General features: G+C 54.0%; 4 protein-coding genes across 4 annotated transcripts; 2 read left to right on the top strand and 2 right to left on the bottom strand.

Annotated features, from left to right (window-relative positions):
* Nucleotides 1–2,362: 2,362 nt before the first annotated feature.
* On the bottom strand, nt 2,363–8,794 carry TRIREDRAFT_81457 (uncharacterized protein; the record flags this gene model as incomplete). The annotated part of the gene is made up of 3 exons (XM_006968647.1): nt 2,363–2,857; nt 2,919–8,259; nt 8,331–8,794. 3 exons carry the CDS (start codon nt 8,792–8,794, stop codon nt 2,795–2,797), a joined length of 5,868 nt encoding a protein of 1,955 aa, XP_006968709.1. The 3' UTR covers nt 2,363–2,794.
* Nucleotides 8,795–10,496: 1,702 nt separating this feature from the next.
* TRIREDRAFT_123675 (uncharacterized protein) lies at nt 10,497–12,128 on the bottom strand (the record flags this gene model as incomplete). The annotated part of the gene is made up of 1 exon (XM_006968646.1): nt 10,497–12,128. The coding sequence occupies one exon, from the start codon at nt 12,126–12,128 to the stop codon at nt 10,497–10,499; it is 1,632 nt and encodes a 543-aa protein (XP_006968708.1).
* Nucleotides 12,129–12,355: 227 nt separating this feature from the next.
* TRIREDRAFT_123674 (uncharacterized protein) lies at nt 12,356–15,544 on the top strand (the record flags this gene model as incomplete). Its single annotated transcript, XM_006968708.1, has 8 exons — nt 12,356–13,191; nt 13,529–13,656; nt 13,688–13,757; nt 13,867–14,196; nt 14,828–14,965; nt 15,084–15,167; nt 15,227–15,295; nt 15,353–15,544. The coding sequence occupies exons 1-8, from the start codon at nt 13,036–13,038 to the stop codon at nt 15,542–15,544; spliced, it is 1,167 nt and encodes a 388-aa protein (XP_006968770.1). The 5' UTR covers nt 12,356–13,035.
* Nucleotides 15,545–18,316: 2,772 nt separating this feature from the next.
* On the top strand, nt 18,317–19,528 carry TRIREDRAFT_111186 (uncharacterized protein; the record flags this gene model as incomplete). The annotated part of the gene is made up of 2 exons (XM_006968707.1): nt 18,317–18,532; nt 18,590–19,528. 2 exons carry the CDS (start codon nt 18,317–18,319, stop codon nt 19,526–19,528), a joined length of 1,155 nt encoding a protein of 384 aa, XP_006968769.1.
* Nucleotides 19,529–20,217: the final 689 nt, after the last annotated feature.

The raw sequence follows: 20,217 nt of genomic DNA, 5'->3' as shown, positions 1-20,217 counted from the left end.
CGTGCACTAAAGTGGTAAAAGCAAATTAGAAAATGACAAAGAGAGCCTGAAAGCTTGACCACGACGGCAATGAATCGCCTAACCGCCAGCAAACAAACTCTGGCAGCCTAAAGAGAGCAATAGCCTCGAGGCTGAGGTGAGAAGGAAACACGAGCAGACCCTGGAGCTACTGCTCGTAGGCAAATGCTATCAATGCCAGTTGGTCACAGCACCGGCGCTTGCAGTCACGGGCCAGTCGCCCGGGTCACCCACGACCTCCCAACGTTGCCCTGCCTTGCCCGAAAGAGGACCTGGTCAGGAATGCGAGTGGATTGGATTGGATTGATGGATTTGCAGATGCGAGTCTTTCGGCCAGCGAGCCACAAGCTACCGCACTGGCCCCGCCAGACCTGGCCTCGACAGGGGGGTTTTGAAGCGCCGCTGTAACAGCCTCAGCGGCGCATGAAAGAAGCTTGACTCGATGCTGGACTGGTAGGGCGATGCGTATCCCGTCTGTGCAGTGCCTTGAAGCAGCCAAAGCACCGGTCAATGGCGTCCCTAGTCTGCGCTGAACAAAGAGGAAAGAAGCCAAGCGTGGGCCACTGTCGCGCGCCCTGGGGGAAGCTGAATCTTCCTACCGATCGCTCTATATCGATTGATTGGTGGGCGAATGCAAGAGCCAGCTGGCGGATACTCGCAGACTGCAGACTGGACGTCGCCCCAGACCGAACTGCCGGGAACCTTGCAAGTAGCGGAGACACGCCGAAGAGGGTGAAGATGACAGAAGAGTATCTACCAGATCAGATGCGCTCCCTCTCTCGTGTGACGTCTTGCATGCCACCTCGAAGTCGCCCGTACCTGCCGTATCTACCCTGCCCATACCCGAAGCAGACCCCACATCACCGCTAAACGCCCCCCCGGAATGCGCAGCGGGCAGGCACGTTAGGTCAAGTTCCACTGTAAGTACCTTAATGTTTGAAGGGGACCTGGACCTTTCAGGGGGACACTTTTTAGGCCTCCAGGCGCTAGAGCTGCCCGGTCTGGTCCCTTGCAGCCCCGACAGGGTGCCCGTGTTGTGGTTGTATTGAGCATTTGCAGTATTACACCCGGAGTGACTTCATCCGGGCTGTCAAACATTGAGCCTTGCAAGATGCCTCAAATCCTTCAACGCCCTGTTCCCGCCAAGTCAACTCGAGACTTCAAACCAGACTCATCGGCAGTGAACATGTGCACCGTCTCCAGAGTGGGTAAATAAAAGGCGCCCCGACTGCGCATTCTAGTACTCCGAGCTCGGCAATTACCCTTTATGGCGATTCGAAGCCTTTGAGATTGGCCCATCGAAACATCAAACCCACACGCCATATGCATTCGACGATTCTCCCAGAAATGTCAGATCAGACCGATGACCGTTAGCACAAGACAGACTCTCTCCTTCACAGCCACACCAGTCATACCAAGTACGAACACACCAATACATCAGCTTCCCTCCCCAGCTTCACCGCTCACTCACCGTCACTCTTCCTCATCAACGCCATCCTCATCACTGGCCATCAACCTCCTCGAAACGATGCAACTCCTAGCGAGGCGCAGAACAAGGGGGCCTCCAAGACAGCTCACCCCAACAGCTCATAGCCTGGTGATAACAAAGATACGTGGCCATCAAGCCGCCAAAAAAGAGCACCTACATCCTGTATCGTCAAAGCTTCGCCTGACCGAGGTGAACTAAATGACCGCTAGCCACATCTTGCATCCAAGCTTGCCAACACATAACCTTCCCCTCCCCTTTAAACGAAGTGTTTCTCGTCCATTCACCAGTCGCCAACCCCATATTCTAACTCCTAATCTCTTCCTTGATAAGTTACCAGCTGCTTTGTTAGTCTGACTCGGCAGCCACCCAGATCCATCACATTCCACGAGCAATGCCTCATCACATGCCCACCCATCATCCTCCCTCCAGCATAAACCCCAAGATCTACCACCTCCCCCCCTTTCCTTTAACCCAAGCAAAGGACAACAACAACCAAAACAATAGTCACAGTACAGGTCTGCAAATCACATTTCCAAGTTACTTACATCAGAGAGCAAAAATTGAACAAAAATAAAGCAATATGGCGCCCGAGGGGGGGCTCGAACCCCCAGCCTTGCGGTTAAAAGCCGCACGCTCTGGCCAATTGAGCTACCCGGGCCTTGCTTACGTAAGCGTCTTGCACAAGGCCACACAAGATTCAGCTTGCGAGCTAAATCTCAGCAAAAGGGTCTTATAAAGGGGTCGCCATGATAGGCAGCCCAAGCCCCTTTCCCCCCCCTACTTGACACTCCTGCTCGACTCAGCCTCACAAGGTCGCCCAACGACACCACAGCCGCCCACTATCGAAAAGAAAGGGGGAATCCATCATCAGGCTTCTACAGTACTTCTTCATGTTTCAATGCTACAATCAACGTTCGACAGCAAAGCCCCCCCCTCATTCATGCCCCCTTCATCAGTCCACATCCCCTGAACCTCGCTACTCACTTCCCGCACCATGCCGTCAACCCCGTCGATCAGAGTAGGAGATGATCAGTTTGAACAGAGGCAGACCCTTTCCGCCCCCCTCTACCCAAGCGCAAGACCTGCGTGCTGTCCACCCGCATCGCCCGTGCGACACTCCGTAACCTGTTCCCAATCCTGCTGTCACCAAAATTCTGCCCTTCATCCAAAGACCGATGCCAATACAGATGCAAATGTTGCAGTAAGATATCCGTCTACAAAATACCAACCATCCCTCTACATGCTTTTGTTCTGGAGGGATAAATGGACAAGGAAAAGAAGATGCAATCAGGCAAAGTAGCTCTTCCACAAGACTCCTTCTAGGTCTTCGAGTTGCTCCTGGGTAAAGTACTGTCGAACATGGTTAGCATCTCTCTGTTCGAACGATTTTCAGTAATTGAGTACGACTCACCTTTTGATCCACAGTCCAGCTATCCTGTCTCGTCTTCTTGAACTCACTGAGGATTCCCTTGGCCGCCTTGCCTACAACGCCTGGGTCACCCGCAGCCCGTCGAGCCACAGTCGCCAGCACCTCAGGCATCCACTTGGGAGGCGGTGTTGCGTACGGGAACGCTTCAACGAGTGCGCCAAGGCCCAAGACCGCAGCGTGTCTCCTGTTAATTTGCTTGTGCACATCCACGGGGGTTTCTGTTCCCGGGAGCTTGGGTCCGCGCTTGGGCATGGGGTTTTGGTCCAGCTCCTTCTCGAAGCGACTCTTGAGACGCGCAATCATGGGATTGCGAATGCGACTCGGGGAGCAGCGAATCATTCCTGCAAGCGTCGTGGCCGCGCATGCTCGAACCTCGAGCTGATTGTCCCCGAGCATGTCCGACACAGTAGTGAACAGCCGGTCTCGCTGCGGCTCCTTCGTCAGGAAGATGCGTCGGAAGTAAATGACTTGCATGTTGACCAACGCGCGCAGGCGCTGATGCCAACTGGCCGCCGTCCTTCCGATTCTGACGAGCCCCTCGATGAACTCAGCATCCTCGCCGTCGCGGAAAGGAATGTTGGGGAGGTGGCGATAGACATGATACGCCAGCTTCATCAGCTCGGGGTCTTCCTTGACGTCCATCATGTGCAGAAGCTGATCCATGAATGGGGTTGCAAAGAAGGGCACCAGCTGCGTGCACTCGTGGGACGAGAGCGTGCAATCCAGCCACACTAGAACCGTCTTAGATCCGCATGTGTACGCAGACTGCTCCTGCTGGCCGGGTGCACGTTCAAGACGCCACTTCTCGAGACGGTCAAAAACGTCCTTCATGGTAGCCTTGAGCTCATCAGAGGCTTGGTAGGGACGCAGACCAATAGACGACGCCTCCTTGTTAGTATCCAGCAGAACCTGGACATTCTCAAACGCTTCGTAGTACCTTGTTTTGTAAATTATAGACAAGACACGAGCCATGGCCTCCCGCACAGCCTTATAAGGGTGGTCGATGTGGGCTAAGAAGTCGTTGAGAATGGGCTGCACCCCGCGGAAATGCCAGCCAGCGTCAGCCACGGCAAACTCTAGGAGCTGGATCTTGGAGGACTCCTTAAAGGCCGCATTAGAGGTCATGTCAAGGCGGAACGTCTTGAGATCGTCGATGATCTCGCAGGACCGACGCGGGTCTTTGGAGTCAAGGATGAGGTGGAGACACGTCAACCAGTATTGCAAGTTCTCAGGTGTCAAGTCTTCGTCAAGTATCTTCAGCATGAGGGGCGCGGCGTACTGCCAGACCTTGTATCGTATCTCTGGCGGATCATCGCTGGACCCGGCCAGCAAGGCTCCCAGGATCTCCGCAGTGGCACGGTGTTGGTGCTTGTCGTTGCCGTCATCATATACTTCCTTGACGAGGTCGACGACGTCTTCCAGAACGATTGCCGTGCGCCCATAGTGCATCAGGTCGAAAACGTGCATCAGGAGATAGACATTGTGCATGCGGAACCTGTCCGTGTTGGCATCCCGCGGCTCCTGCTTGAGGTACGCGAAGCATTGGCGGAGCCAGTCCTTGGTGAGGATCTTACCGATTTGATCACGAACCGCTCGTTCCGTCTCGTCGTAGTTATCAAAGGGCTTCGGCTTGGCACTGAACGCGGTGAAGCTCTTGCCCCAAACCAGCCATCCGGGGTGGTCAGAGTCCACCATGTACTCGGCCTCGGAATGATGCTGCTCGAACGCATCCAGGAACTTCTGGGTAAACTCAGCGTCGCCCTTTTCCACTGGAACCTGAATCTTGTTTCTGTAATCGACCTCCTTTTCCAACAAATAATTGTTAAAGTCATGGTCATAGACTGCTCGCATGTCGATGGTCGAGAAGAGCGTCGTGAATGCGGAGAGATAGTAGTTCCTCAGCCCAGGGTGAGGGTCATTGGTTCCCCTCGCAACCAGATCCACGAATTCTGGAGGGGCGATTGTGTCGAAGCGGAGGCACAGGTTGGTGGCGAAGATGGCGCATCGGGACGCTATCTTCCAGTGAGCCCCCTTGGCCAGCCTGGTCAGCCACAGTCCGAGATCCGCCTTGGAGGCTTCGACCTTCTCTCGCCTCTGCAGAATGAATCGGCGGCGATTGCCGATTGGCTGAGACACGTCTTCGGCGGGCTTAATCGAGTCGACCAGGGAAGAGTCAACCAAAACAGTTCGCTCAAGCTGCTTGCCAAATTCGATCAACGAGTAGATGACGGAGGAGCCAATGGTTTGTATAGACGGCTTGTCGATACCAGCCGTCTGTATGTAGAGCTTCATTGCGTCAGGCGCAAATCTCCAGTCTCGCATCAGCGTCCTCAACAGTGACGTAAGGAAGAGCGAGTACATGGCACCCTTGATTCGGTCGTGGTCGTTGTTCTCGATGCTCTTTCTGAAGCCCTCTAGGATCACCGGAATCACCAGGGGCTTGCCGCCGATGAGCACCTTGAGCGACGAGTCCTGCGCGCTCTGTGCAACGCGACGGACGTCTGCGTACGAGGAGAGGCACGACTGTGCCAAATCCAGCAGCAACCGCTTGTCCAGTTCGCTCTTCTGCCGAGCCGAAGCGTTGTGCTTCATGCGGGACATCTGGTACGCCTCAGCTCGCTTGATGAGCAGAGGGCGGGGATAGACCTTTCTCAAACCCTTGATCTTGAAGGCCGCGATATCACTCTTGTACAGCCGCAGATGCCTCTCCAAGGGGTGAGCCGACCGCTCGATGCCAACGTCCGTGATCCAGGTCCGGTAAGCGATATACAAGGTGGTGAAGCAGTCCACGTCATCTTCCTCGTTTTGAAGAAGGAACGAGTGCGTCCTGGTCAATAACTGTCCCAGCTGCTCGCGCAAGTCGTGAATGCGCTCATAGACGGGGTCGCTTGGACTCAGAAGATAGCCAGCCTTGTATCTGTACTGTGGCCGCAGCTCCTCGTCTTCGGCAACCTCGGCAAGGGGGTCCTCGTCTTCTACATCAACGTCCATGTCGTCATGGCCTGCTCCGCTGTTCTTCCCGACAGTCTCTCCAGACGCCCGTTTCGGATCAAACATGGTAGCCATACCGCTAATGACGAGACGGATCTGCTGCATGAGACGAGATACTTCGTCGGACCACTCCTTGTTCTTGCCCTTTCGGGCCACAGGCGGAGCGTCGCTCAGCAGAAGCTCCAGCTGCTCGGCAGCCGACTTGGTCTGTGATGCAAAGAGCTCGACGGCAAACTCGATTTCTGGCGGTGACGGCTGGTGCCACTTGATGGTAAGGTCAGCGGGCGCCGTCGTCTTGCCCCAGTCGGTGACATCGAGGCCTCTCTCGAGAACTTCGGGTTCGTACAGGGCATGGTCGATGGGATACGTGTGCGTCAGGTTGAGCAGCAGGTGATGAATGTAGTTTGACACGAGAATCGTAGGCAGGCCGCGGCATTTCTCTTGCATGTACCGCGCAATTCCGAGCAGCTCGTCCTTGTAGTTCAGGACCTCACGGCCGACGTGCACAACAGACATGGCAAGCATGGTGACATGCCAAACCAGAGCTCGGTCTCTGGGCAGATAATCTGTACCGCTGGTGCGATCGGACGCCGCGTGGTTCAAGTCAATCTCGTTGCGGATACTCACCACAAACATGGGGATGAAGACCTTGAGAGTCTTTTCCGGGTTGACCTTGCACAGTGCATTGAGGATCCAAGCCATGGCATCGCGCGCTTGATGGACGACGTGCGATGAGACAAATGTGGCAATCTTTTCCAAGGCAATGTCGAAGAGTTCCGGGGACATGGACGCGAACAGGGGCGAAAGAGCGGCGGGCAGGGCGTTAACAACACTGTCCTCCGGTGTCCCTCCCCGCACCTGGTTAGCATCGGGGAGGTTCTCCAGCAGAGTGAAGACCTTGCCCAAGAGCGTGATCAAGAACTCGCCAAATCCGGCAGTCGAGGACCTCAGAATCATGGCTTCATCCTCGTCGGTGAGTTCGGAGTTGTAGTCAATCTTGACATTCTGCCCCTCGAGCTCCATGCGAGCCATCTCGCCCTGCACCCATTCCATGGCCAGGGTCGTATCGTGGATGTGGCTCTCCCCACTCGTCAGGGGTACAATGGGAATACTGTAAGCCACAGCCTGGATGAAGTGCAAAGTATATTGCGTCTTGTTGAGATCGTTTGCATCAATGCCAGGGAGCGCCAGGGCAAGCAGCGCAGTGATGTGGCAGCGGTAGCCCTTTAGCTTGGACATGATGTTGGCAATCATCTGCAGGCCGTTCAGACTGGAAGTTGTCCTGTGAACTTCTACCAGGCCCTGGAGACTTGGGTAGAAGCGCTGCAGGGCCCCCGGAAGGACCAGATCGGGCTCCAGATAGGCCAAGCCTTGCAGAGCATTGGTATAAATCTGCGCCACACGGGTGCTTTTGGAGAAAATGCCCATAAAGGTAACCTCTTTGAGAGCGTTGACGAAGCGCTGCTTGAGTCCGTCATTGATCTTGCGCTCCTTGGGGACCTCAAGCTCCGAGCTCTGCTCGCGGTTCCAGCGGGACACAAAGGCGTCCGTCAGGTACAGGATCAGTTGTGCGAGCATACCGGACCAGGCACCCTGATTGGAAGGATGGAAGAAGGTGTCGATGGACTCAATCAGGCCTTCCAAGCTGGACATGATGGACTCTTCCTTCTCGCAGCAAATAGGAGATAGAGAGCTCACAATGAGTCGGGCAATCATATAGGCAATGGGATATTTCTTCTTATCTTTCTCGAAATACACGCCTGTGCCAGCCAAATAGTCGAGGGGCGTGTAGGGAGAGTTGGCCTGTCCAACGGGAATAAGGGTAAGCCTCAGGATGGCCGTGAAGATGACGTCGGACTGGGCCTTTGTGAAGATGCCATGCTCTCCAAATGGGACGTAGGAGCAGTTGCTGTGGTCTCTCGCTATCCGGGAGAACAGATCTATAAAGGCCACATCAATAGTCTTGGAGCGGTTGACCAGAGACCATAGGTGGAAGAGAGTCGGGAAGAAGTCGGCCGGATGCGACCCCACCTCCGACTCCGGGGCGGGATGGCTAGGTAGGAGGCTGTTGAGGGCGCCAATGACGACGAAGGCATTCTGGAGGTCATTGAGGCTGAAGTAGGGCAGAAACTCCTCCAGCATGGCCCGCCTCTCTCTGGGGTCAAAGTATGTGTGTGCATTGATGGTCAGCCTGAGGAGCTGCTTGGCCGCTCGTCTTCGGTGCGACTGATGGGCTGGGACTTCGGAGGGGAGCACGTAGGCCTTGACCTCTGCCCACAGCGGTTTCCAGTCGAGAGTAAGATCTTCGCCCGGTTTGAGATAATGATTTTTCCTAAAGTCCAAATTAGCAGAGGCACAGCCAGAGGGGGGTTTAGAGGGGAAGCTTGTCCCATGCCAACGTACCGCGTCAGATTTACAGCCATTCGGACAAATCTGTCGGCAGCATTGCCGTCAACGCCGGGGGCCAGCGCCAGCGAGTAGTACAGCTTGGCCAGCTTGGCTCTCAACTCCCTCGTCATCTCGAACTTGAGGTTAAGCCATCCCTGGAGCTCCCTAGTCCAGTGAAGCGCGCCGGGCGAAAAGTCCTCGGCCTGGATGGCGATGTAGAGCTGCTTGAGGATGCCCTGCAGGGCCGCGTCGCGCTGAGCCTCCTCCTCGACCTCGAAGGGCAGCTGGCGGAAGTAGGCAAAGGTGCGCTGGCGGTACCGCCGCTTGTCGTCGTCGTCGGACTTGGGAAAGGGCAGCCCCGGCGAGGTCGAACGCGAGATGGGCTCGTAGGCGGCGAAGCTGGCCAAGAGGTGCGATGCCGCACTCGCAGACAGCGCGGCCGGGGGGCCCTGATGGCTGGCGCCGATGTTATCGTCCATCGTCACCAGAGGATCCTGACGGTGGCGCTGTGTGTTGGTGCGTGTCTATGTGTTTCGCTTCTCGTGTTCTTATTCCGGCCGGCGAGGCTGAGGCTTGTCGGATGCCGCGAGAGAGGGGTTCCGCAGGGCTTTGAGGGAAGGGTTCCGACTTGCTGGACAAAAGCTGGCTGGCACGCAGCCGAAGCTCCTGGGCAACGAGCGGCGGGATTCAACGACGGCAATGGGCGCTGAGGCTTCCCATGGAGGACCCCGCAGGAGAAGGCGGACGTGGAATCGAAACACAGGGGAACAAAGAAGAAACAAGAAGATGAAGAGGGGGGAAAGAGGGAAAGATGCTGGGGAGTATATCAGAGCAGAGTGGCCGGATGATACAAGATGCAAGGCAGATGCAAACGAGGCCACACACACCCGATGATGCTGATGCGAAGGTGGGCTGGAAGCAGGGGCACGAACTCACGGCCAATGGATTTCCAATTCGCAATTGCTGGCATTACGACACAGGGTCGTGGGCCTAATCCTACCCGCGCCGCCAGTACCTGGTACTTGCATATCTGGCGGCTACGCCCAGCTGCGGGGAGGTCCCTTTGACAGCACGAATTGAATCAGATCCATCAATGCTGTCGGGTTTCAATGCCATAAAAGCGCGGCGGGGGGGGCGGATTATAGGGGCCTTAGCGCACTCACAGCGGCAATTTACTGGAGGCAGCAGCAAGCACCTGTAGCTCGGCTAGCTGCCGCGTTGGCGGCTGGCAGCCTGCCTGAAAGGAGCTGGAGCACGCGCTGGAGCGCCCAGCTGGGAGCTTGGAGCACGAGGTGTGCCTCCGCATCTCCGCACCTCCGTCCGGCACCCGACTTCATAAGGTACGTCAGTACAGCGGGAGCCTGCCTCGCCGAACTGAAATCGAACCGCAACCCTTGCTCTGATGCTGAAGCTGGGAACTCGGAAATATTAACTCCGGCCGGAGGAAGCAGTGAATTGGTGATTGAGATGGTCACAGGGAGCCTCACATCATCTTCAGTGAGCATGATAGGTTGTGTTTGTTCGAGGTAAGGTAGTACTACATTCAATGCGGGCAGGGTGAGGTGAGCAAGCTCCAAGTCAGTAAACGCATAGACCTGCTGCTGCTGTCCAACTGCACTGAGCCAGCAGGAACAGTAAGGGAACATGTTTCTACCTTGACGGGCAAAACATCTGATGCCGCAGTCGATATTACCTTCGCACACAGCAAAAGCCCTTGGATTGTTTCTTCAGTGGGGACTCGTGCTAAGGACAGCGAAGCCCTCGTCTCTTACTCAGCGTTCAAATGACGTAGAGCCTCATGGGTCCATGAACCTGGGGCACAGCATCAGACGAGAGAGATTCTGCTCAGCCTGCAACGGACTACAAGTGATACGGAAGATCAAATGCAACGACACCTGCGATACATGTCCTTGTCAGGCGACACACGCAACAACATCATACTATAATGGAACCAAGAGCCACGATGTGAGTTGAACCATCCTTTATACAGCATCTAAGGTACCCAGGGTATATCTCCAGCAACTGTAGCCCAAAAAACGCCCTTGTATTCCATCACCCAGCTCCAAATGAAAAATCACCAAACATCGCTTGACAAAAGTATATACTTGCAATCGCTGTGCCTTTCAAGGCCAAAACCCCAAACAAAACAAACTTTCCTCCAAATTTGAGCTTCAGACTGTATCATGACACCCGCTGAGTGCTTGAGTGATGAAAGACCTTGTGTGCAAGACGCTTGACTCGGGTTCGGCATGTAGCTGCCTCTTCCCGGACCTTGAGGTTGTCTGCATGTTTGTCGTCTGTCTTCCCCTCCGCGATAAGAGCCAATGCCGCTGCTGCAGCTGCCGCCTCGCGTCTTCTCTTCATGAAGTCGCTCCCTGAGGAGAATGCCCGTCGAAGTCGACTAGTGGCTGGAGCTTGAGTGGAAGTTGAGGTGTCTTCAGGAGAGTTGAGCCCATCAGTGAGGGAGACTTGAGAGCCTGATGATCCCAAATTTGCGCCCTCAGGGCTCTCTGCTTGCGAGCGGCCCGAGTTGATGCACTGAGACACGGCTCGAGAGGCCTTTGGCGTCACTGATGCAGGCCAGCCCGACTGGCGGAGTCTGATCCAAGTCGCTGTGGCAAGCATGAGCGTCTTGTTGTACTCGGAGACTTCCATCGACGACCGCTCCTCTGCGAGGCTGGTGCCGTCTTCTGAGATGCCAGTGACCTCTGCTTCAATAGCTTGTGCGATCGAGGGCAGCTGACCGCTCGATGCAGGGAGGGTGGCATATGTATTGTATATCTCCAATGATGTGGAGTCAAGAACTCCCTGGATGGGGTGCTTCTTAGTCGACGGATCCAAGATGCAAAACGTCCACTTGCCGTCTGGCGTGGGAGTGGTAGGTGACGAGGGAGGCGAGTTGCTGGCGTCAAAGGCGCTGCTGGCTGATCCCCAGCTTGTTCGTGGAGAAAGAGATGGCTTCTTGATCCACTTGGCCTTGACCGTCTCGCCTTGCTCGTTGATGTGGTTGAACTCGTATGATCCAGCATTGCGGCTTGTGACCCAAGTTGATCCGTCTTTAAAGACAATCTTGGCGCAGTCGTCATCCTCAGTTGTGGTGATGACTGCAAGCACCTCTGTGTAGTCTGAGGCGTTGCTGCTGTCGCCGTTGCTGTTGGCGTCATGCTGCTGGTTGCCATGTGCAGGGACATAGTCGTCTCGCCGAACCAAGAGAAAGTCGTTCTGGCCGAGATGAGGTTTGGCACTGAACATGCGAGGGAATGCCTTGAGCAATGCTGGGATGATGAGGGTTCCCGCAACCAAGCTTGACGGGATCACGTCAAATGCCGGAATTGCACGCTTGTTGCCGGCAAGCTCTCTGAGCTGCAACAACACACGCGGACGGACCTGAAAGAAGTTCCGCTGCTTGGTGCGCAGGCCGGGGGCCGGGAATGCCAGAGCATACCGCACTGATGAGCGTGTCTTGCGCTTTCGCCTTGCGAGCCGGACTGAGCCATCGGTTCGCTCACTTCCAGAGATGGAGGCAGCGTCGGAGAGAGGCTCCTGCAGCTTGACGGCGTTGGCAAGGTCAGAAGTGGTGTGGCGTCTGGCGGTGAAAGAGGCACGACGGCCATGGCCAGTCTCCTTGACTGAAGCTGAGCGAGATGGAGGAGTCACATCCTCGTCAGAAGCCGGAAAAGCAGCGTGCAGCTGGCGGATGAGGTCGGAGCTGAGCAAGTTTGGCAGAAACGACAGAGGATTCATCCAGAACTTGTCGGTCTGTTCATTGGCAAACTCATGGCCGTGAATGGCCGCTCCAGAGTGGACAAGCATTGTGTCTGAGGTTTGTGTGTGTGTTTGTAAGATGAGACGAGTAAGTTTGTATAAGGCTTTCCTGTGAAGGAAGGCACGTTGTCAAACCAAGTTGATGGTTGACTGTAGAATTCGTCGTGTCCTGTTGTGGACTGCGAATCTGAAATAGAGTATGTGTAGAGTTGTGACGGATATCAACCGTATATATGAGAGTAGAATGAGACGAGTTGTCTTTTTATGTGATGAGTCGTATTCGTCGTCAAAGATGATGAGAGCTGAGATTGAAAGGAAATTGCACGCCGCGCAGTAGAAGCAAGGAGATTCGTGAGTAGTAGAATAGAAGAGCTTGATGCTCTATGTGTGTTGTTACAAGTCAAGTTGACTGTTGATTGAAGCGCCCAGCGTGTGTAAGTGAAAAGTAGTGATATAAAATCGTCAGGAGTCGTCAGAAGCGAGAGCAAGAGCTGTAGAGCAACAGAGCTGTAGAGCTGTGAAAAATGAGCTGGTACTCCAGGTACTGCTGACTCGATCAAGACGAAGAAGAAGCAGAGCTGACGATGTGTAGAAGAGAAGTAGAGTCAGAAGAGTCGAGGTCGGAAGACAAAACAATGTAGGCCAGTCTGTTGTCTGTGGCTTGTCGGCCGGTCAACAGAGAAAGCCTCCCACGAAAGAGAGTTTTGCAGAAGACTCTGCAATTGGGGAGGAGGTTTTGCTCGAGGAGGAGTGTGGCGGTAGGTTACCGGTACTTGAGGAAACCATGCGACCAGAGCCTTACGAGCGGGCCGCCGATGGGCGATGCATGTACCATGTACAGGGGTGCCTTGCTGGGCTTGAGATCGTGCAGCTGTACTTGGAACGGCACATTCAAGAGCCCGGACCCCGAGAGTGAAGATGCACGGCGGAGTCGGTGGTGAGCGCGGCAGCCCGGATGAAGATCAAGATGTTTTGGCCCAATCGATTTTTGTTCCTTCTTTTCCTCCTTCTCTCCTTTTTCTTCCTTTTCCAGCCTTCGAGTTCGAGAACACAGACGGGAGTGATCGAGGCCGTAGTATCCGAAGGGCAGCAGCAGCGAGCGTGGCTGTCTGTGCGAGGGCGATGACGGAGGGAGGATTCCAGGATCCGGAAGCCTGAGACAAGAGAACAGAGTCGACTCGAGGGAATAAAGAGAACTTGTGTGACAAGCTCTCGATCGCTCCGCAACGGACAGGACACCGGTATTTAGTAGCCAAACATGCTGTCAAAGTTGTCTTTTTTTTTTTTCTTTCGTCTCGAGGGGACCGGGCTGCTTAAGGTCTTAGTCGTGCAAAGCGAAGTTAGTTGAGATAGTGCCGTGCTTGTAAGATGGGGCGGCGCCGCAAGTGGCAACTGGAGGAGCTCAACTTTTTTTGATTTGGCCGCTCCATCACTTGCTTTTCTGCAAGTGTCCACGGAGGCAGGCTGTGGCGTGGGACATGTGGACTTATAGCTCGCAAGAGGCTTTTGCCAGGCACTTTTCCGGGCGTGTGGCCGATGTCAACAAGGGCAAATGGAGCAGGAATGTTGCCACTAGGTAAGGTAAGGTACCTTGGCTTCGGCACAAGGAACTTGGCCCAAGCATCGTGTTCTTGTCCGTGGAGCCGGATGAGCCGTTACGAGAAGGGCCAGCTAAGGGTAAGGTAGGTAGGTAGATGGCAGGTCTAGACCATGTACTGGCGTGGCCTGGTGCGTCATTGGAGGAGGACTGGTGAGGTAGGGGGCAGTGAGACAACGCATTCACCAGTTGACGAGACATGCCTGGGGACAGGTTCGATGGGGTTCAGGTGGTGATACGATCCTTGGAGAGACATGCCATGCTACGCCATGCTACTCCGAAGGTACTTACAATCGACAAGCCCGAGACCTTAGGTACCTACCTGCCTACCGTGAGACCTCACCTGTCCCTGTTCGGGAGCTGCCTTTACAGCGAGTACGACGACGGAATACACGTATGGAGTCGGACATGAAATGGGCCAGGCGAGTGGAAACCGAAAGGAGTGCGCAGACAGACGATGCCCAGTCGGAGCAATTGACATGTGCGACATGCGCGCTTACGCTACCAGGTGCCTGTACTGTATGTACATACATGGCCATGATGGAGTCTGATCCTCTTAAGGTAATACTACAGTAGAAGTAATACCCGTTCAGACGACTGCTGCTCAGTACTCCGTACAAGCAGAACGCCTATCCGGTCAGAGAAGACGCGGATTTCCGCCTCGGACATGGAGTTCAGAGTACACTCCGCGGTCTGATCCTGCATGTACATACCTGCAAGAGAGGTGACAACGCCTGCAGCAACTGCCAGACCGACTTCAACTCCAAGGTGACTTTATCCTTACCATCTACCTAAGATCATCATACTGTATCATGACACTGCATCGGATTCGCATTCGTCCCCTTTCTGAGTCCTGCTCATACGCTTGTTCCTCCTTTCCTCTCCATCTTCATATTACAACCAGGCGATGCCTCCACCACCACAGGTATCAATATCGGCGTATTCGGACTCGCCAGACACCGGTAGCAAAGTCATAGCGGCCCGCCAAGCAGAAAGAACAAAGTAGTGCGTGCGTCTTCTGCCGATGAATGGAGACGATTTGGAGATCAGACCCTACTTTTTTTTCTTCTTCTTTTCCCCCTTTGTCTGGATAATGTCTTCGTTCTCTCTCTCTCTCTCTCTCTCTCTCTCTTTTACTTTTTTCTGACAGGGATCAGCCCGCATTTCCGAGGCCAAGAGCCTTGTCGCCCAATGGCTCGTCACCCACTTTTTGCTCTCTATCCACCTGCCGAAGGATGGGCAGAATTCGTGGGAGCACATGCGCAGGCTGGCAGATCCAAGGGCAAGTGTGGGAGGTGGTAGTTAATCACTGCGAGACGAGTTACTGGTTGCTTTTGGGGACCGGTCGTGCATGAATCTTGGACCATACATGCTGGTTAACTAAGGTAGTACTACCTTATATGCAGGCTCGCAACTCCCGATGCCCGCGCTCCGACTCCGTTTTTGGTCCAGCCCGAAGCGAAGGATGTGTCTCTTCCGCAGTTCTCATAGTGAGTCTTCCATGTGAGCCTCTCTCTCTCTAATCCCAGTTCCACTTTATATTCTGCAGTTTACAAGTCACGCATACCGAGGTGAAAACAGCCAGGCACCACTTCGTGCCTGGAAGGAAAAGACAATAGTATGTACTTGGCGCCCTCGCGGCTATTGACAATCTCCGTTTTCCCACACGGACCAGGCACATCCTCCGACCTTTCCGTTCAGCGAGAACGAGTACATAGCCGGCGATGGGCTTGACAAGAAGTCAGAATCGGGCTTTGTCGGGCTACACACCGACTATTTTGCGGCTGAGAAGGCCATCCGTCGGGTGGCTGGACTAAACAATATCGAACCTGGTCGTCCTTGCATGATGGCCAGTAGCAACAGCTGATGGCCAAGGGAATATGCGACGATGGATGGAGATGCATGTGTGGGCTATAATATGCAGTGGGTATCTATCCGGCACCAGCAGCAGACTCTCTACCACTACCTATCCATATTCACACATACAGGACTGCATGCTCAATGCATGGACACCGCTGTCCTGCGGCTAATGGAGCCATGTGATGCATCGCGGGCAACGAAACCAGCCCGGTGAAAGATGCATCTTCTGATAAACATCAAGAAAACCTTAACCCGCTTACCATCACATACGATATGGTTCCACTTGTTGCTCTGAGAAATTTCTCACTCCATACCTTATGATTAGTAGAAGCAAAGTCACTCACTTCACTCACTCACTAGCCCGGTAAAAGGAAAACGGGGAATCGACACCACGAGCCTCGGCCGGGACCGAGTCCGCGGGCCCGATCTGCTGGGTCCTGTCGTCGTCCCTTTTGTTTCTTTGCTTGGAGTAGAAGCATTGGACAAGGTTAAAAACTGGCGAAGCCATCTCGCTCCACACGCGGTCGAGAAAATCCCCATTCTGCCTAGCCTCGGGCTTTGAATCCCTTCCGAGATCCAGCTTTGAAAATTTGACAGGAGGAAGAGAAAAGGTTGGGGAATGTTCTGGCGTCGGTCATCCAGTGGAGATGCCGCTTGGTAATGCTCACCGAAAGACTCGCTGTATCGTAGTAATCCTTTCTTCTCAATGGGCACGAAGTGTTTAATAACACAGCTCTGGTGGCATCAGACGGCACATAGCGCGCTTACCAAGCCGCGGATAACAGCTAGTAGTAGGTACTCGTACGCTTGAGCGCCTCTTGGTGTCGTTCAAGGCACCGGTGCTTTACGACTAGGCCAATGATATAGCATGACGACACCCTTTGACACCCGTTGCATCAGCCCTAGACAGCGGCAGCGGCAGCTGTCTTGCCTCTTGTCATGGAATCCAATCCTTCAAGTTTCCAGGAGCCGTCCTGCTAGCTAGCTAGACCTGCCGCGGCTCTTAGTCCCAGCGCCACGAACCAAGCTGACAAGCGTGCCTACCGGAGAAGATGGAGCCTGAACGAGAGCGAGGATGGACGTGTAAGCTGCACGCGTAGACAAAAGACACCCATGACGAGGCCTTGCCAGCTCGGGATTTGGGGTAACTGGCTGCCTGCTTCCCCTCTTCGTGGGACAAGTCAGCTTTGTTGGGTACTGACGTTGACTGGTTGATCAATTGGGGTTATCGATGCGATGCCCGGGGGGGGCTTACTCTCTGGTTAGCCTCACTCCTTCATGTCGTTGCCCAATTGCGGCGCGAAGAGCATCTGGATCTCGTTAACGACCGTCGCAAATCCCGGCAGTCTGGGCCAGCCGCGTGTTCCCTGCTCGGCAATAGCCATGCCCCAGTACCATAATAACGGGTCGTAAGATGCGAAAGGTTTCATCAAGAGAAACCTTGACAACTCAAAGCTGGTTGAAGTCGGGAGGAGAGCCTCATGATGGCTGTACCCCATGATGTGATGAGATACGATGTGTCCGCTGGGTGAAAGGGTTGTTTTGGGGGGTTGTCCCTTGCATGTTTGTGTCACAAGCTTTGAAGGGGTCGAACTGATAGTAGAAGAGGGGGCTTTGCTTTAGGATCCGGTGTGTCTTCCTTCTCTTGTGAAAAGATACAGATCATATCTATAGATAAGCACTGTTAAAAGAGCCCAACAGGACGATGCGATCCATTGCCATTGCCCTCAGTAGATGGTGACGGATAGTCGACAAAGGCCAACCTACTCATGACCTGTCTCAAGATGTATTAAACCGGATATCACGGTGACTTTTGATCTCTTGAGCACATACTTTCGAGTCAACCTCAGGGACGTCCGAGCCCCTTTTGGATGTATCCTTGCGCCAGTTGTGTCCAGTGGATGTTCGTCATGGGAGGTAAAGAGAGTTTACCGTCAAAGCAACATGGCGTTGGGTAAGGCCGCACTAGGCACAAGGCGTGAGTGCCACGCTCTCTCCAGAAGGAATATGAAGGTAATAATAGCACCCGCAAAGTTTCGGGAAAGGCACGAGTGACATGCCGAATCCGTGCAGACCACTTACAAGGTGGAAAGCTTACGGTTAGTTAGTAGGTACAGCACATGCAGTAACGAGGAGCCCCTAATGCTGCATCATGCCACATGATGAATCTTGCTTGCTCAAGATGAATGTGTCGTGGCCTCGCATTCCTGCAGGATTCTTCGCTGAAAGTTGGGCACATGGGCGATCGTGGTGGTGCTGTGAGACACCTTGAATGTGTGTGTGTTCTCGGATCCAGTTGTGTGTTGTCTTATTAGTGCCCTGCGTTGCGAATCCGAATACGAACAAGGGGTGAGACACGTTTATCGCGCCAACAGGAGATGCGTCTCGTGTCTTGCTTTAAGCTTTAACACATGGCGAGTTCGAGCCTATCGATGGATAAAGTTAGATTCCTGAACTCACTTGTTTTTGTCTCGAGTGTCGAAACGAAACGGTTGTGTGCCCGTTTTGTATTGTACCTTATGCACCAGGACGGTCTCACGAAACGGATGCTGACGCAGCAGCTCCAGCTCCAACATTGCCCGATTCGGAATATCTACGGACCCCTCCAACCGCGATAAGATAAGGTAGCATGAGCATGGGTTGCATCACCAGAAAACACCAAATCCAGATCACGAACAAGCATATCGAACCTCAAGCTCACACCACACAAACACACCCAATGGCTAGAAACTTGACGCCATTGCCTTTATAGCCCCGTGCATATTACTCCTCACCAACCATGTCGCGATCAACCTTCATCGCCGCCCGCAACTCGCGGCACCGCACCGCAGCCCTGGCCCTCTATCGTGCTCTCCTCCGGACTGCGAGTCGCATCCCGCTAGCGGAAAATGCGCCGAAACACCCACTTGCGCAGATTGTTAGGAAGAGGTTCTCCAAGAATACGGGGTATACGAGTTATAGGCTTATATACGCGGCAATGGGGGCGGGATACAAGGTGAGCTGCACCCAAGCTTCTCGACTTCAACCGGCGCAAACTAACTTTGACTTTCAGTTTCTGGATCTGCTCACAAAAGCGCAAACTCCCAATTCTCCAGAACACAGCCAAGTTCTCAACCACCTCCAATCCGTGCGCAACACCGCCGCTGTATCCCGCACGAAGCCTCATCCCAAACAACACAAACGCGCTCCTCCACCCGAGCCGCTCCTCATCAACGTCGCCAAGGAAAACGAGCCTCCGAAATACACATCAAATATCCTTCCCAGGCCAAGGGAGTCGCTAAAGGGCCCCAGGAAAGTTCCCTCTGTGAGCGCAACTACAGAGGGACAGCCGTTTGTGCGGTTGAAGAAGCCGCAGCCGCATACCTTGTCACGGATGATTGGTCGCAAGGATCGGATCTTTTCGAATCGGATCGAGAATATCATGGATCTCGATGAGCGGGTGACTTCTGAGGCGGCGCTTGAGGATGAGTGGGATCGCATGATGGATGATTTGCTGGCAAAAGAGGGTGTTGAGAGGGCCAAGAGAAAGAAGCAAGCCTCTTACAGTTGGGATGCAGAGAACAACGCCAAGATGGAGACATTTGGTTGGAGCGTGCAGCTTTCACGGCTGTGGTGGGAGTGGAAGGTTGAAAAGACGTGGGAGGACTGGATCGCTAGGGGGAACGCCCTCCAAGAACTCGTTGAGCAAGAGAGATCCCTAGCCGAGCGGGAAGAAGGGCAGAGCAAAGCTGCTACTGGGAGGGATCATCGTACACCACGGCGGAATCCGCTTGATTCGGACGACTCTCCGCCGAATGTTGGAATCAGCACTATTCAAACATTACCCCTAATGGATATCTCTAGGGATATAGAGCTGCTATCCGATTCGGAGAAGGTGCAGGATGGGGAAGCGCATGACCCGTTCTTGTCGCCGTCTTGGAGTGCGTTGGTTAAGGCGCAGGAGAGCAGGATGTTGAAGTGGACGGGCGGACGAGCTGAGAGGAGAGAGTGAAGTGGACAGCGGCTGTTGTCCCTATCTTTATGAGACGGCATGGATTGGAATGGAGGGGGACTGATGCTGAATAGGACGGACTGCGATTTGTAACATCTGCTTTACAATATATAGAAGCTATATACCACTAGGAGCCGGACTGGCGTTTCGGAAGTTGAAAAGAGGAAACTTATAGATCCCTTTTGAGCATGTGGTTCTTGATCCTGAATCACACTTACAAGTAGGGGCCCTGAGATGGTGATACCCCACCCTTTCATGATTCCGGACTACCAGTACCTTACACGCCTCACGCAACCTAGACACCTCAGACCATCAAGGAACACGACAAAAGACGAAAACACTTGCAACAAGGGAGAACTAGCAAGATAGCAAAAAGAGAAAAACATACAACAGCCGGTGTTCGCCAGTGGTCACCCACCTGACTACTAATCTGCCGGTTAGTGGCTTGTCTATGGGGGAGCAGACGGGACCCCGAATTCTCCACTACCTATGGTCGTATGTGATGGTTTGGCGATGCTATTCCGCTCATATCGTAGCCTTGCATGAGCAGATCACGGGTTGAAGTAGCGACCTGGTTGAGCGATTGCGTTTACTCAGTATGGGCTCCAGCTAATTGTATTTGCATTCAATAAATATTCCAGCCCTCTTTTCAACCGTCTAGTTAGGTATTGACTGTGTAGATGGTGTGG

The sequence above is a fragment of the Trichoderma reesei genome, assembly GCF_000167675.1.
Source record: "Trichoderma reesei QM6a unplaced genomic scaffold TRIREscaffold_25, whole genome shotgun sequence".
Classification (NCBI taxonomy): Eukaryota; Fungi; Ascomycota; class Sordariomycetes; order Hypocreales; family Hypocreaceae; genus Trichoderma; species Trichoderma reesei.
The sequence above is the reverse complement of the archived record's forward strand: the minus strand, read 5'-3'. Positions and strand labels throughout refer to the sequence as shown.